Source organism: Protobothrops mucrosquamatus, unplaced genomic scaffold (genome assembly GCF_001527695.2).
Source record: "Protobothrops mucrosquamatus isolate PMUCROS unplaced genomic scaffold, P.Mucros_1.0 scaffold35, whole genome shotgun sequence".
Lineage (NCBI taxonomy): Eukaryota > Metazoa > Chordata > Lepidosauria > Squamata > Viperidae > Protobothrops > Protobothrops mucrosquamatus.
This window is the reverse complement of record NW_015386419.1, coordinates 1233064-1247623: the sequence shown is the minus strand read 5'-3', so window position 1 is coordinate 1247623 and position 14560 is coordinate 1233064. Positions and strand designations below refer to the sequence as shown.

The window sequence follows — 14560 nt, the reverse complement described above, 5'->3', positions numbered from 1 at the left end:
GCATCAGCTGTGATGTGCTGGTCATTTAGTTTGGAGGCAGAGACACAGCGCTAATACACAGCCTTAGTGGAGGCTGATTGCATACTGGGACAGTAAATCATAGAGACACAATGGGAACCCTCCTCCACTAGGAAGACTCTTAGTATTTAAACTGCATATTTGTTGATGTAGTCTGCCCTTTACTTGAAGAACATTTCTCTTAAATGATTAAATTCTCTACAGGCCCTACACTTGTGACAGTCTGTAGATAAAGAAACTGTGGAGAAATAATACATTGCCATCTGGGGATTCCTTTTAACCTCTGTGGAAACTAGGGAAGGACAGCATATTTCCCTTCCTCTAGTAAATCATCCATCCAGAAACTTATACTGAGGTTTTTTTTTCCTGCAGCAATGACTTTGAACTGAGTCCCCTTGGCCGTGAGGACATCAGCTTGGCTGACATGTATCGCTGGAAGGTATCAGCCTATGCTCCTTGCAGCTCCACATGCACATCAGGTGAAATGACATGTAATTTTGGATACTAGTATGGGTGGTTTTGAGTCTTGTGAAGGATTCTGCCTTGTGGTCAGTTTCTAGCATATAGAAGGGCCCACTTCAGAAATGAACAGCAGTGTATAGTTGTATTAAATTCTGTTTGCTGAATATTTGTGTTTGTTCTACCTCTGAATGTATTCTTTGCTTTAATACTGCAAAAAAACCATCTTCCCTTGATGTTACTTTATTATTATATCAGGTGAAACTTGCAAGCAGTTGTAGGCTCTTAGCATATACGTAATAGAAGTGTGTTATTTGTTTGCTTGTTTGTATCTTGCCTTTATTATTTTTACAAATAACTCAAGGAAGTGAACATATCCAATGCATGTTCCTCCTCCTATTTTCCCCTGTGAGGTGAAGTTGGGCTGAGAGAGAGAGATTTACTGGCCCAAGGTCACCCAGCTGGCTTTCCTGGCTAAGGCAAGACTAGAACTCTTGGTCTCCCAGTTTCTAGCCTGGTGCCTTAACCGCTTTTGTGTTTCTCTTTAGCTTTTCAGTGTAGTCTCCAACAAAGCAGGAGCTGTAATGCAGACAGGTTTAATTAGAACTAACATTATTCTTGTTAATTTTAATGTCTTTTTTCCTGCATGAATTTTTATTAAGTCTGCATGAAGTGATTTGCTTCCACAAAGCGCTTCAGGTTGTGACATGATGATGTGATTTTCTCTTGTGCGCGTGTTCTCTCCTTTCTCTCTCGCGTGCTGTCTCTCGCTCTTTTACACACTCTCTCTCCCTCTCTCTCTCTCTCCCTCTCTCTCTCCCTCCCTCTCTCTCTCTCTGTCTCTCTAAATTTTATTAAAGATTTTTTTCAAACAATAAGAAAGTACAGAAAGCAAAGAAAAAAAGAAAGCCAGGAAAAAAAGAATAAGAGTACTGAAGTCAGAAAAATAAGGGATCTCTGACTTTCTCTGCAACAGAAATTAACACTCTTATTATCCAACCTCCCTCCTTAATATTACAAAAATCTCTTTGGTCTTTGGTGTAGTCCTTTTTTATTAATCAAATTCACAAATCATCACTTTTCTCTATTGTCAGCAAAAAGTCCATTAAAGTTTTCCTGTCTTTTGAAAACATATTTATTGTTTTATCTCTCACCAGAAAAGGTCAAGCTTCATCATTTCTGACAACTCCAACTTCTTCACAATCCACTTGTTCGCTGTGGGGATTTCAATATTCCTCCACTATTGTGCATACTGTATAATCGCCTTGTGCTGTTACCATGTCTAAAGTCAATCTTCTGTGATTTTTTTTCCCTAAGTGGCTATCCACAAGTCCCACTAAGAAAGTCACACAATGTGATTCTCTTCATTAAGTAATGATCTGCCTTAATGAAGCCTGTTGTGCTGTCCTGAAGCTTCTCACAGTATTCTTGTGAAAGCTGGAAAAAGCTTCTCTGCAGCTCTGCACCTGCACAGGAGTCATTTCCGGCTTTAGCGAGGCAAGGTAAAGGGACTCATTATGCCAGAGATGCTTTCAGGGGCTGCAAAACCGCAAAAAGTGCTCATAGAGTTGTATGGCTAATAAATTCAAACAAACAAACAAACAAATAATAGAAACAAAGTGGCCAGGTTGTTTTGCAAAGCAGACGTGAAGGAATGTATTGCTTGAACTTTTGAAGATCTGCACAGTTCTAATTCTTTTCCCAACATTAACTACTACTGGTACTATAGCTTTTGAGCATTGTGTATCCAGTGATTGAACAACTTTAATTATTATATATGTCTGGGTTTCCTTTAGAAAGTTGGGAACATAGTATATACAGTATACTGTTTTAGGTCCAGTACTCTTCAACATCTTCATCAATAATTGGGGGATAGATGGGGAAGTCATCAAATTTCCACACCAAGCTGACAGAAGTAGCAAACACTCCAGAAGATAGACTTAAGATACAGAAGGATCTTGACAGACTTGTATATTGGGCCCTATCTAACAAAATGAAATTTAATGGTAAAAAAGTAAGTTTCTACATTTGGTCAAGAAAAACCAAATGTACAGGTACTACAGTATAGGTGGTACCTGGCTCAATAGTAGTAACTGTGAGAGGGATCTCAGAGTCCTGGTGGACAATCACTTAGATATGAGCCAGCAGTGTGCTGCAGCTGCCAAAAAAAGCCAATACAGTTCTAGGCTGCATTAATAGAGGGATAGAATCAAATTCACGTATTCAAGTGTTAATATCACTTTACAGCACCTTGGTAAGGCCATACTTGGAATACTGCATCCAGTTTTGGTCGCCACAATGTAAAAAAGATGTTGAGACTCTAGAAAGAGTGCAGAAAAGAGCAACAAAGATGATTAGGGGACTTGAGGCTAAAACACATAAGGAATGATTGCTGGAATTGGGTATGTCTAGGGGTGACATGAGAGCAAATGTTCCAATATCTCAGGGGCTGCCACAAAGAAGAGGGGGTCAAGCTATTCTCCAAAGCACCTGAGGGCAGGACAAGAAGCAATGGATAGAAACTAATCAAGGAGACAAGCAACCTAGAGCTGAGGAAAATTTTCCTGACAGTTAGAACAATTAATCAGTGGAACAACTTGCCTCCAAAAGTTGTGAATACTCCAACACTGGAAGTTTTTAAGAAGACAACCATTTGTCTGAAATGGTATAGGGTTTCCTGCCTGAGCAGGGGGTTGGACTAGAAGACCTCCAAGGTCCCTTCCAAGTATTCTACTCTACTCTACTCTACTCTACTCTACTCTACTCTACTCTACTCTACTCTACTCTACTCTGTTCAGTATATTCTTGTCAGCCATCCAAAGTAGACCAGACTAGGAAACAAAAGTCAGCAAGTTAATATTACTTTTATTATAAGGTTATAGTGACAGAATATCGCAAGTCTGAAAATGCTTCTGTCCCTCCTCCTTTTATCTTTATGAGGATTAGGAAGGTTCTTTTCTGAGATGCTTTCTCAGATTACAGTTCTGGCCCAGACTCCAGTTTCTTTCATCTCACCACTGTCTTAATAAAAGTTCTTCCTCCTCTTCCTCAAGATTATTCTTTCTGCCCATTTCATCTCTTTATGGAAAAAAAGGATGTGCTTTCTCATACAGCAGGGAGAGATTATCTTTCTCCCTTCTGAAGAAATCCCAACTTTCTCTCTTTTCATGAGGCCTAAGGTATAGGGATAGACTGTCACTTGCTGCTACTTTGGACCATAGTTGTTAGCGAAGCACTTAATCCTGTAGGGCAGCTAATGATGATTCAGCTTTGCTGTGCATCCAGGGATCAGCACCTCCTATGCTATGTGTGTCCGCTATGATGGAGTGGAAGTGGAAGAAACCTACTGTGATGCATTGACTCGTCCTGAACCCACCCATGAATTCTGTGCAGGCCGAGAGTGCCAGCCTAGGTGAGTGGAAAGAGCCAGCTCTTTTGAAAGCATTCTGGAACCCTTGTGATGTGTGTGCAGTTGTAATACTGAAATTAAACTCTGTCACTTAAGCTTGTAGAAGATAATGTGAAATATATTTTTGTCCCTTTTGTTCCTTGTGGAAATGCAAATGTATGAAAATTGCTATGGAAGTTTTAAAGATTTTGAATTTCGAGGGGAAAGTTCCTTACAGAACAGATAGAATTGCTCCTACATAGAGAAAAATGAGAGGCAACTATAATAGACCTTTATGGAAGAATCTTTGATTTAGGAGTCTGTATAGATCCTTAGCCAGTTTTATTGTTTATTTTTTTCTTTGCATTAAATTATGCCCAAACTGCTTTTCCTTTCTCTTACCATTGCTTACTGTCTGAAGGTGGGAGACCAGCCAATGGAGTGAGTGTTCAAGAACTTGTGGTGAAGGTTATCAGTACCGAATTGTGCGCTGTTGGAAGATGCTGGCTCCAGGCTTTGATAGTTCAGTCTATGATGACATGTGTGAGTCAGCTGGGCTAACCAGGCCTATGGAACGGAAATCATGCAAGAACAAAGTTTGTGGCCCGCAATGGGAGTTGTCAGAATGGTCTGAGGTATGTTGCTCTTGAACTTGCACAAAATTAAGATAGTTCTTTCCAGATGTTTTGAACTCTACCAGTCCCTTGCCATTAGTCATGCTGGCAAAGGGTGATGGTGATTGATGTCCAAAACATTGAGAACATGAAGATGCTTATCCCTGATTTTCAATGTGGGTTTAAGGAAACAGTTAAGTGTGCATCTCTTCAGAGATGCAGCTGAATGTCTCTTTTAGACACCTGAGTTTAGAAACAAGTGCAGATAGGGTAAAAAGATGCACAAAAGGACAGGGCACCAGCATCCTTTATTAGCTGTGCAGAAGAAGAAATGTTAGCAGATATACTTTATCATGAAATTTTCATCCGATAGTAAAAGTGCAAGAGTCCTGCTCTCTTATATTTGGCCATTGTTATATTTTTCCTCTTCCTTAATGGAAATGGAATAGCCTCTTCCTTAGTAGGCTAAAATCTATTTTACAGAAGGGTACCAGTTGTTAGCCTTTAAATTAAAAAGTTGTATAATATTGGCCGCATGATGGTCTCAATGTTTTGCAGAGATGGTCCTAATCCTGGGTCCACACAAGTTGTGGCAAAGCAGTATGAACTGCAAGTGTGAGGACCAAGGTATTATTATTCATTTAAATTTTCTAAATACGTAAATATCTTAGCTAATGTTTGGTATAAAATATTGACCTGGCAGGACTGTTGATTAAAAGAAGGAAAAACTACAAGCGCCCAATCCTACTCCATTCTTCCTTTAACGAATGCAGTAGCTTCAGAAAGCAGTTTCATTTTTGGAAAAAATAGACCAACAAATGACTGTGAAGATACATTATTGAGCCTTGCTTGTAAAAAACCTGTTTGATCCAATATGAACTTCAAATATCACAGTGCAAGGCACTGGTATAAATTATTTAAAAAAACTAGAGCTAGAAAAACTACTAGCTACTCTCACCCAGCTCTTGTTCTTGGCAAGTTGGAAGTCAGGCACAATCTGTCCTGTCCCAGTTCACACAAAGAGCACTTGGAAGGGATTGAGTATGTTTATTTCACAACTAACTCCCATGTAGCATTCCCCCAAACCCCAAGTCAATTTCCCACAATTTGTGGAGTTCAAGAGTAGTGACTTCGGTGACCAAATGCCTTCCAACAAGGGCACCAGGAGTTCACCACAGAGCATGGCTAACAGAGGCAGTCTGACACCTGAAGCACAGGCGGCAACAATGAGGCAGCCAGCTGGCTGCAAAGTAGTGAGGCTTGAAGGCAAAACAGAGAAAAGTGGCTGAGGGAGCAAACCAAAGAGGATACCAACAGTTTGGCTTCAATGGTTCCAAACGAAATTCTCTCCAAATCCAAGTCCGAGTCCCAGGAACAAGGTCAAGGCAATGAAATAGTCTTGAATAAAATTCATGAACTTTGGCCAAGGAACAAGGCACTGAGATGAAGCAAAGGAACAAGGCAAGAATCTGAAGACATTGCACCGAAAAACAAACAGTTGTTTCCGACAACCAGCCCACTCCCTCTGCTCGCTTAAGTCAGTCTTAACCGGTGCTTCTTATTAGGAGGGTGAGGCTGCTCCTCGCAAGTAGCCTCACCACCTCCGCTGTGCCTCTCGGCCTTCCGCTCTCCTTGTCTGCAGATTGGGTGGGGGCAGCAGCTGTTCTTCATCAGAGTTGACCCGCTGCCTCTGTGCCTCACTGGTCTCTCCCTCTTCTGCTTGCATGGGCAACTGCTCATCCGATCAACCAGTCATCTACTTCCCGACATTTCTGGGACTGCATACCCTTTCTGCCACAGAGCTCTCCGCAGACGCCCCATGTTGCCCCTTTCTATGGTTCCAGTTCCGGCTTGTCCTCCTCATTGGAGTCAGCCTCTGGCGGGGCCATAACACAATCTTTGGTTTGAATTCAAATTGGATCGTGTTATTTTTCTTAGTTTGGTTGAAGGCTTGAGGATCAAGAGAGTTAATGCTATAGTAGTAAGACACTGAAGATTAATTTCAAGAACTTGGTTTGAGATCTCATACCAGGCCTTTTTAGTAGATGTACCTTCCTGCATCTATCAGATACATTTTATTTCACCTGTGATACCAAGCTTTTTGTCTGAAACTGAAGACAATTGACCTTGCTAATAAGAGAAAAGATGGGGGGGCTAACGTTCAAGGGAAAATTTAGACGAAAAGTTATCATATAAAATTGAACTAGCATGGTTCAAGAGGACTGCACTATTCCAGGAAACAGGGATATCCCAAATTCCATTTTGACAGTAAATTGCACAATAATTGAATTATGGGTCCTGAAAATCTGCTGCCTGAAGCACCTTCTTCATTCTGCCTTTGTCAGGAAGGCATGTATAAACTGACCCATGAATTGTTAGCATTCATTACTTGAGTAATAGTCATAATATGTGAGTATAGCAGGGCAAAAGAAAATGTGACGGGTAAATTTGGTGATAATGTGATTTAATAACTTTAACCTTCATCATTGCTGGCACATGCCATGATTGTTTGTCTCTTCTGGTTCCCACTTCTTTACAGTGTTCTGCTCGGTGTGGCAGTCAAGGGACAATGCGAAGAGAAGTGCGTTGTTCGGTCAAACCCAAACTGTGCAATCAATCTACAAAGCCTGTAAATGAGAAGGAGTGTTTAGGTCCTCCCTGTGACAGGCACTGGGCTGTTTCTGACTGGGGACCGGTGAGTCAAGGCTGATGTGTGTGTGTGTGTGTGTGTGTGTGTTTTATTAGAGTCTTCGTGGAGGGGTTGGGAATGGGAAATATTCTAATTAATTTTAGAAAGGCATAAAGATGGCCTTTAAGAAAATGTTCAGAAAATTTCCAAGTCTGGGTAGGAAGATAGTATTAAGGAAAGATTGCAGAAGACTCCTTCCTGTCTCACTAGAGAAACATAATCAAACTTGCAAGAGTCCATTACTGTAGCTTATCTCAATTAGTTCTAGTCTTCCTGTGGAATCAGTTTCGTGATCTGGCTGATACTAATTCTAGTCTAGAATAGAAAGTGCTTGTATGTTTTCTGAAATTATTGTAGAAATCATGAGGCTAGAGGCATCCTTTCAAAAATAAGTGAAGACCTCTGTGAAGACCAATTTTGCATGTCTAATACTATATATTTGCCCAGAATTTCAGTACTAAAATGTGCCAAAGGTCTAAGAAGTATATCATATATTGCTCTATCTAGATCAAAAGCTACTTACTAAATCCAGTTACCTTGAAAAGTCTCATTATTTCTTCAAGTGCTCAGGTTTGTGTGGTGAGGGACGGATGAATCGCTTGGTCACCTGCCGCAATGTGGAAGGGAAGCTGATCTCGGAGTCCCAGTGCAATCCCAACACTAAGCCCCTGGCAATCTACCCCTGTGGAGACAAGAACTGCCCTGCCCATTGGGTCGAGCAAGAATGGGACCATGTGAGTTTGCATCTGATCATACACCTCTGTTCTTAGAGTAGACACTGGAAGTTATTGATGCCAGCCCAAAATCAAATTAAAAAATTGGCTCCTGTTAATGAGAGTCTCTGCTGGCTAATTTAGAAGCTCTTCAGAGTTTTGTTTTCATGTGTACTTCCATCATGCAGCTTCCAAACAGGGATTCAAATAGCGGGTTCTCCTTTTGCTGTTCTCTCAGTTGGGAGTTGATGGGGGCAGATTTTGGCTTGTGTCAGCTCCCTGACCACGGATGGCCTGGGAGATAGTGTTGAAACTCCTAAACAACAATTGGGAAATATAAAAAGGCTCTATAAAACTCATATGCTTATCTGGTCCCTTTGAGCTGTTCCTAGATTGACATTCAGTGTTAAGCCATCTATCTATTTCTAAGCCATCAACCCAGACATATAAAAGGAACAGCCAGTAACATATGCAAAGAATTTGTAGAAAGATCACGATTCTTCTCACTTTCACCATTCGCCAGCTTAAATCACTTCTGCCTCCCTTTCTTCTTTTTCTCATTAGCCTACCCATCAGCTGGTAGCTTAGGAGAAACAAACCTCTTTCGCACGGGAAATACTCTTTATTCTGCATTTCTTTTACCTAACTTAGTTTTTCCTTTCCAGAATAAAATAAACATCTAAACATGAAAAAAAAAAACAAGAAAAAAATGTAATCTTTAGCTTTTTGAATGGCATGAAGAGGTAGATATTCTTTTAAAGAGGAATCGTTTATTTTTTCCTTTTGCAATATCATTAAACATAATTTGCATCAAACATAATTTCAAGATACATATATACACAAAATATAGAAAATATAAAAAAAACTCTACTATAGTGTAAATGAAACGTCAGCTACCATACATGTGAAAATTTGTCATAAATAAGCAGTACACCAGGTTATAATGCATTGCTATTCAGGTAAATTATAAAATTCAACCAAGTTTGATAAAATTGTGGTTCCTGTATCTGAAATCTCATTACTTTAACTTTGATTTTGTCATTTTTTTTTTCTAATGTGCCAATTAGAGAAGCTTTACTAATTCACAACTCAGTTTATATATTATCTACAGTTTTCCAGTTTTCCTTAAAGAATCCTCTATACCAGAGTTCCCCAACTTTTCTGGCTTTGGGGACTGGGGGGGGGGGAGAGGGGATGGTTCCGCATGAGTGTCAGGTGAGAGCGCACACACAGTACTATTTCCACAAGGGGGGGGACATGCACACCTGCCCCTTGTGCAAAGGAAGTACACACACAAGCACTCGCCCGCTACTCATGCAAGTGGGGATGCGCACACTCACCGCCACTTCTGTGGCCCGGTTTTGAACTGTTCAAGGCCCGGCAGTGGGCCACAGCCCATGGGTTGGGGACCCCTGTTCTATACAGTCTAAGGGGAGGGGTGTGTGACTTACTGAGATTCCTTCTTCCCCTCATCAGCCTATAACCTCCCAATTTTAATTACAATAATTCCTTAACTATAGTTTTACCTATGTTAGTATTTGATATAGTTTTTCCTTATTTATTTAACTCCCTCCTTTTTCTCTTTACTCTAAACCTTCCTCTCTTCTTAGAAAGCTTTGTCAACCAGCTCTGCATCTCAGTTGAAATTGAAATAACTTTCTGTCCTTGTAATATAAAAACAATTCATTTGAGAGGAGAGTCCCATTTGTATTGAACCTCATTCTGCATAGTTTTTTCTGTAATTGATTCTAATTCTTTTCTTTGCTGCAGTGTAACTACACTGATATCTTGGAAAAAGAATATTCTCCAGTCCACCTATTTTTCTCATAATTTTATTTTTTTATATTTGGGTTCACCAATCTATAAAATGTCTGTAGGTTTCTTCTGTGTGTTCCTAGGAGAGTAAAGCTGATGAGCGTGTTCAATGTCTTTATCCATTAGGTTCGTACTAGAGCTCTGGTAATTAATTTTAGAGATGAGAGAAGTAGTCAAATTTGTTTGTTCCGCTTTACTCGTCCACTCCTTTAATCCTTAAATTATTTCTCCTGCCACGATCCCTTAAATCTGCCAACTCAATCTTTATTTTATTTATTTATTTCAAAAATACTCTTTTGAGCCGTGTCTCTCTCAAGAGTCTTATTTGTAGCCATATCGCAAACATTGCTGGCTTTCAGAGCAATACCTGCTATTTACATTTTCTTAAAGTATTTATTCATTTTCTCTGCCAAGTCTTTAGATACTCATACAGCATGTCTGTCCAATTCTGGCTTCAGTTCTTTTTTTTTAAAGTTGTTTTATTAGCTGTCCAATTATGTCCATATCAGACGTCCATCCTTGGCCCTGCAGTGATCTCCTCCATTGCTTCTTCTTCATTGCAGAGAACCGTCTCAGGCTCCTTCAAGTCTTCCAAATAAACTTTAAACCCCTTTCCATTGAACAGATTATCTTTCCCGAACATCTTGTTTACTTATTTCACTATCTGATAAAATAAGGGAACCTGGCTATGTTTAAGAAAAATAGCTGGATCAGGAAAATTCAGCACGCCATCCTGGTCAGTGGTTAGCCACATCCAAATGTATAGTAATTCTTACTCTGATCTAACAGCATTGGAATTTGGACTATACAGGTAGTTCTCGACTTACAACAATTCATTTAGTGATGTTCAAAGTTACAACGGCACTGAAAAAAGTGATTTATGACCATTTTTCACACTCACGACCCCATGGTCATGTGATTTACATCCCCATGGTCATGTGATTTACATTCGGATGCTTGACAACTGACTCATGTTTTTGACGATTGCAGTATCCTGGGGATCATGTCTTTTGCAACCTTCTGACAAGCAAAGTCAATGGGGAAGCCAGATTCTGTTACTAATTTAACAACTGCATTGATTGACTTAACAAATATGGCAAGAAAAGTCATAGAATGAGGCAAAACTCACTAAATAGATTTCTCACTTAGCAACATAAATTTAATTTGGGCTCAGTTGCTGTTTTAAGTCGAGGACTACCTTCATTAGGGTTATTGTTGCTGTTTATACAGCAAAACCCCTTGCATTGTTAAGCCCAAACCCACTGTATTTTGTATTAATTCCTGGCAGCCTTCCAAATGGAAAGAATGAGCCCAATGTGGGCTTGTAGAGGCTGTTGTTTTTTTAATGCAGATGGAAAATGGCGTTTTGCTTTCTCCACTGCAGTGCAATGCCACATGTGGCCGAGGTGTCAAGATGCGGACAGTGCTGTGTGTGGGCTTAGAAAATGGCCTGTACAAGGAGTACCCTGAGAAGCGCTGCGAGGCTTTTCCAAAGCCAGAAATACAAGCCCCATGTTTCCAGAGACCCTGTTCCACATGGTTTTCAACCTCTTGGTCTCAGGTAGATGGAGAAGCTATGGCAATCTGGAGAGGGGAGGGAGCTGCTGAAGTTTGGAACAGGACTGGAGGGAAGTGGCAGGGAAGATCCCCCTGAACAACTCTTAATAGGAGAAAATAAAGGCAGGGTGGTGGTGGTGGTGGTGGTTGTTCTCTGTTCCATCCATTGAGATTCTCAGCATTGCTTTCCAAAGTCCTGTTTGTAGATACCACCTTTCTGAAAACCATTATGGCAGTGCACAACATTTAAAAAAAATGATCATAGAACATTAAAAAAATACCATCACAAAATACGATAAACATTTATAGAATGCTAAGATTAAAAAAATGTGGCTTTATGCTTTTGTAAAAGCGCCTGGGGCTGGACTGCAACTGTAAAAGAGAGCACGCCCTCTCGTTTGGTTGTGAGGTACAGTACAGCCCTTTCATTTGCACCTGGCAAATTGTCCTGTGCTCTGATTAAATGAGCTGAAGGGTATCTGTATCCGGAGCCGGATGCAATCGTCTAAAGAGGTGTCCAGGACAAAGGTAACCCTTGCTGGATCAGGAAAGATAAACATAATTGGACAAACCTATAACTTGCCACTGCTGCTACTTGAAGGTGCAGCAATCAGACAAAGTAGCTGTGCAAACATTCCTGACCTTGGTATATCTAAAGATATTTAAATGTGGTCCCAGTATTGGAGTAGTAAATTAATTTAATTCATTTGGCTTTGTTTCATTTCATTGCACTTGCAATCTTTTTTTCTTTATTTATTGATTTTAATGTAATGCCTTTGTTTGATCGTTGGGTGGCATACACATTTAATAAATTATTATTATCAGGGCTTTTTTTGTCATAGAACACCCAGAACGGAGTTCCAGCACCTTTTTTGGACTGAACCTTGTAGGGTAGGCAAGGCGGGTTGTATGACATGTGTGAGTTCCGGCACTTTTTTTTTTTTTAACAAACAAAGCACTGATTATTATTATTATTAAAATTAAAATCTAAAGTATGAAATCACACTGGTAAATGAAGCATTGCTACCATTTTCTAATTTAACTTGGGTATCCATGCTTGCCCAAAGTGACACCATTCTTGAGGATGGTGGGATTTCTTTTTATGCCTTTCTTCTTTTGGTTGAGCTTTACATCCATACTTTGTCCGAAAGGAGAACACTTTTCTCCCCCTCCCCCCCAATCCCTTGCAGTGCAGCAAGACCTGTGGCACTGGCCTGCGTTTCCGCGAAGTGAAGTGCTACCAAGGAGAAACCTTAGGCCAAGGCTGTGAGTCAGCATCCAGACCCGAAGCCAGGCAAGCTTGCCAGTTACAGCCGTGTCCCACCAATGCTCCAGGTAAAAAGACACCTGTCAGGGGCTCTAGCTTAAGGAAGTAAAAAGTATTGCTGCTCTTGAACCAACAGGGCCCTTGGGGAGTGAGCTGTGAAGAAGCGGACAGGTCTGTAAATCCAAGAAATTAGTGCTAGGATCACTTGTAATGCTAAGGCATGATGTGGCTATCTGGTTAGTTTGAAACTTAGTGCAATGGGCTGAACCCAGTTTGTGAGTAGTAGAAACTGGAGCTGCCAATTTGGAGCTGCCGATTTCTGAATCCAGAAGGACTGGCAGGCACATAGAAAGAGATAGCAAAGACCACTATGCCGAGAGGCTTAAAGAAGAGGGTGGCTCACAGGAGGAAGATAAAAGGAAAAAGTGGAGAAAGAGAGAAGATGAAAGAGTGTGTGTGGAACTGCAGACATAAGGAAAGTTGCATGCACCGTATCAGCTGAAGCCAGCAGTATTTTTGAAATACCAGTTAATATTCTGCTGAGGTAGCCCAATTACAAGAGGATTCAGGTGACCCACCCTCTATCTAACCTTTGTGCTATGTTTCCCCTCCACAGACGAAGACTGTGATGACAAAGCAACAGCTAATTGTGTGTTGGTCCTGAAAGTAAAGCTCTGTTCACACTGGTATTATAGAAAGGCTTGCTGCAGGTCTTGTAAGGGCAAAATGCCCTGATCTGGCTCCTGCTTCTTCCACTTCAGAATAAGAAGCGTTCTCAAGAGGGAAACTTGATGGAGACCTGCCTTCTTGACCAGAAAGTGCATGATCTTTATTGGACAGTCCAGAACATCGGTCCACTTGTAGAATGTTGCTGTAAAAATGACTCTGATTACAGGCCTTTTCGTTAGGAGGCCTGCTCCTATATATTGTGCAGGTGACCTAATAATCAGGCTCCATGATGCTATCCACAGGCATTTTGTCATGCTAAGTAATATTAAAAATATTAAAATCTCTGCTTCTCATTTCCTTGAATTCCTGGGACTGGATGCATCCCTGACTGAGTTTGAATTTCAGTGGCGTCGTCTGAGTCTGTTCGGAAGCTACACACAGCTTGGGATGTGCAAATCATCTGTGTTGCTTTAGCAGCCCCCTGATAATGATGCCATTTCATCCTTTTTAAGAATTCCACTCTTGACAGGTATGTCATGTTTTAGAGAGTGTTTCTCATCCTAGGCAACTTTTAAAATGTGTAGAATCCCACAGCCGGCATTAGAGTTGAAATCTACACATATTAAAAGCTGCTGAGGTTGAAAAACACTATATTTCCCTTTATGCACTGCTTCTTTTGGTTGAGCTTCACATCCACGCTTTGTACCAAAAGGTCCATACATAATTTTAGCATATTCACTTACATTAAGACATAACATGAAATCCAGCAGTGGGCAACCTAATCTGGTCCAAGCTAGTTTCTGACTGTGTAACCAAATGGCTGTAGGGGAGCCCATGTCAAGTATATTGACAATAAAAAGTAAAATGTTCTTTTGTTTCCTGCTGACTTTGCAGGACACAACTTTGCAGTTTTCTTGCCAAGTGGGTTACCGCTGTCTTTTTCTGAGAAGTTTTCCTATTTCTCAGTCTATCCTACAGCCTTAGTACTCTTCAATCGTCTTCCATCCAAGGATTGACCAGGGCCAGTAGCTTTTCTAGATTGGCCAGTTGGGTAGATTGCCCCTACACAATCCATTTTCTTCCTTATATAAGGATCCAAGTGGCAAAGAGGCTGACGTCAGAATTTGAGAGGAGGGAATATTTTCAATGGCCCTCTGAAAGTCAGAAAAAGATATTAGTTTAGGACAGGGATCTTCAAACTCGGCCCTTTTATGACTCATGGACTTCAACTCCCAGAATTCCTCAGCCAGCATGCCTGGCTGAGGAATTCTGGGAGTTGAAGTCCATGAGTCATAAAAGGGCCGAGTTTGAAGACCCCTGGTTTAGGATGATAATCTGGGCCTTCTAAAAACATGTACAGTGCCAGACATA

The 14560-nt window shown here is 40.7% G+C and overlaps 1 protein-coding gene across 1 annotated transcript in view; it reads left to right on the top strand.

Moving 5' to 3' along the window:
- Window positions 1–13255, top strand: part of LOC107283364 (ADAMTS-like protein 2) — a 40049-nt gene extending 26794 nt beyond the window's left edge. Inside the window, exons 11-18 of the mRNA XM_029283202.1 lie at window positions 391–497; window positions 3763–3889; window positions 4287–4500; window positions 7019–7174; window positions 7732–7902; window positions 11081–11257; window positions 12444–12588; window positions 13137–13255. Of these exons, the coding sequence (XP_029139035.1) occupies window positions 391–497; window positions 3763–3889; window positions 4287–4500; window positions 7019–7174; window positions 7732–7902; window positions 11081–11257; window positions 12444–12588; window positions 13137–13255 (1216 nt within the window). The remainder of the gene's footprint in view (window positions 1–390; window positions 498–3762; window positions 3890–4286; window positions 4501–7018; window positions 7175–7731; window positions 7903–11080; window positions 11258–12443; window positions 12589–13136) is intronic.
- Window positions 13256–14560: the final 1305 nt, after the last annotated feature.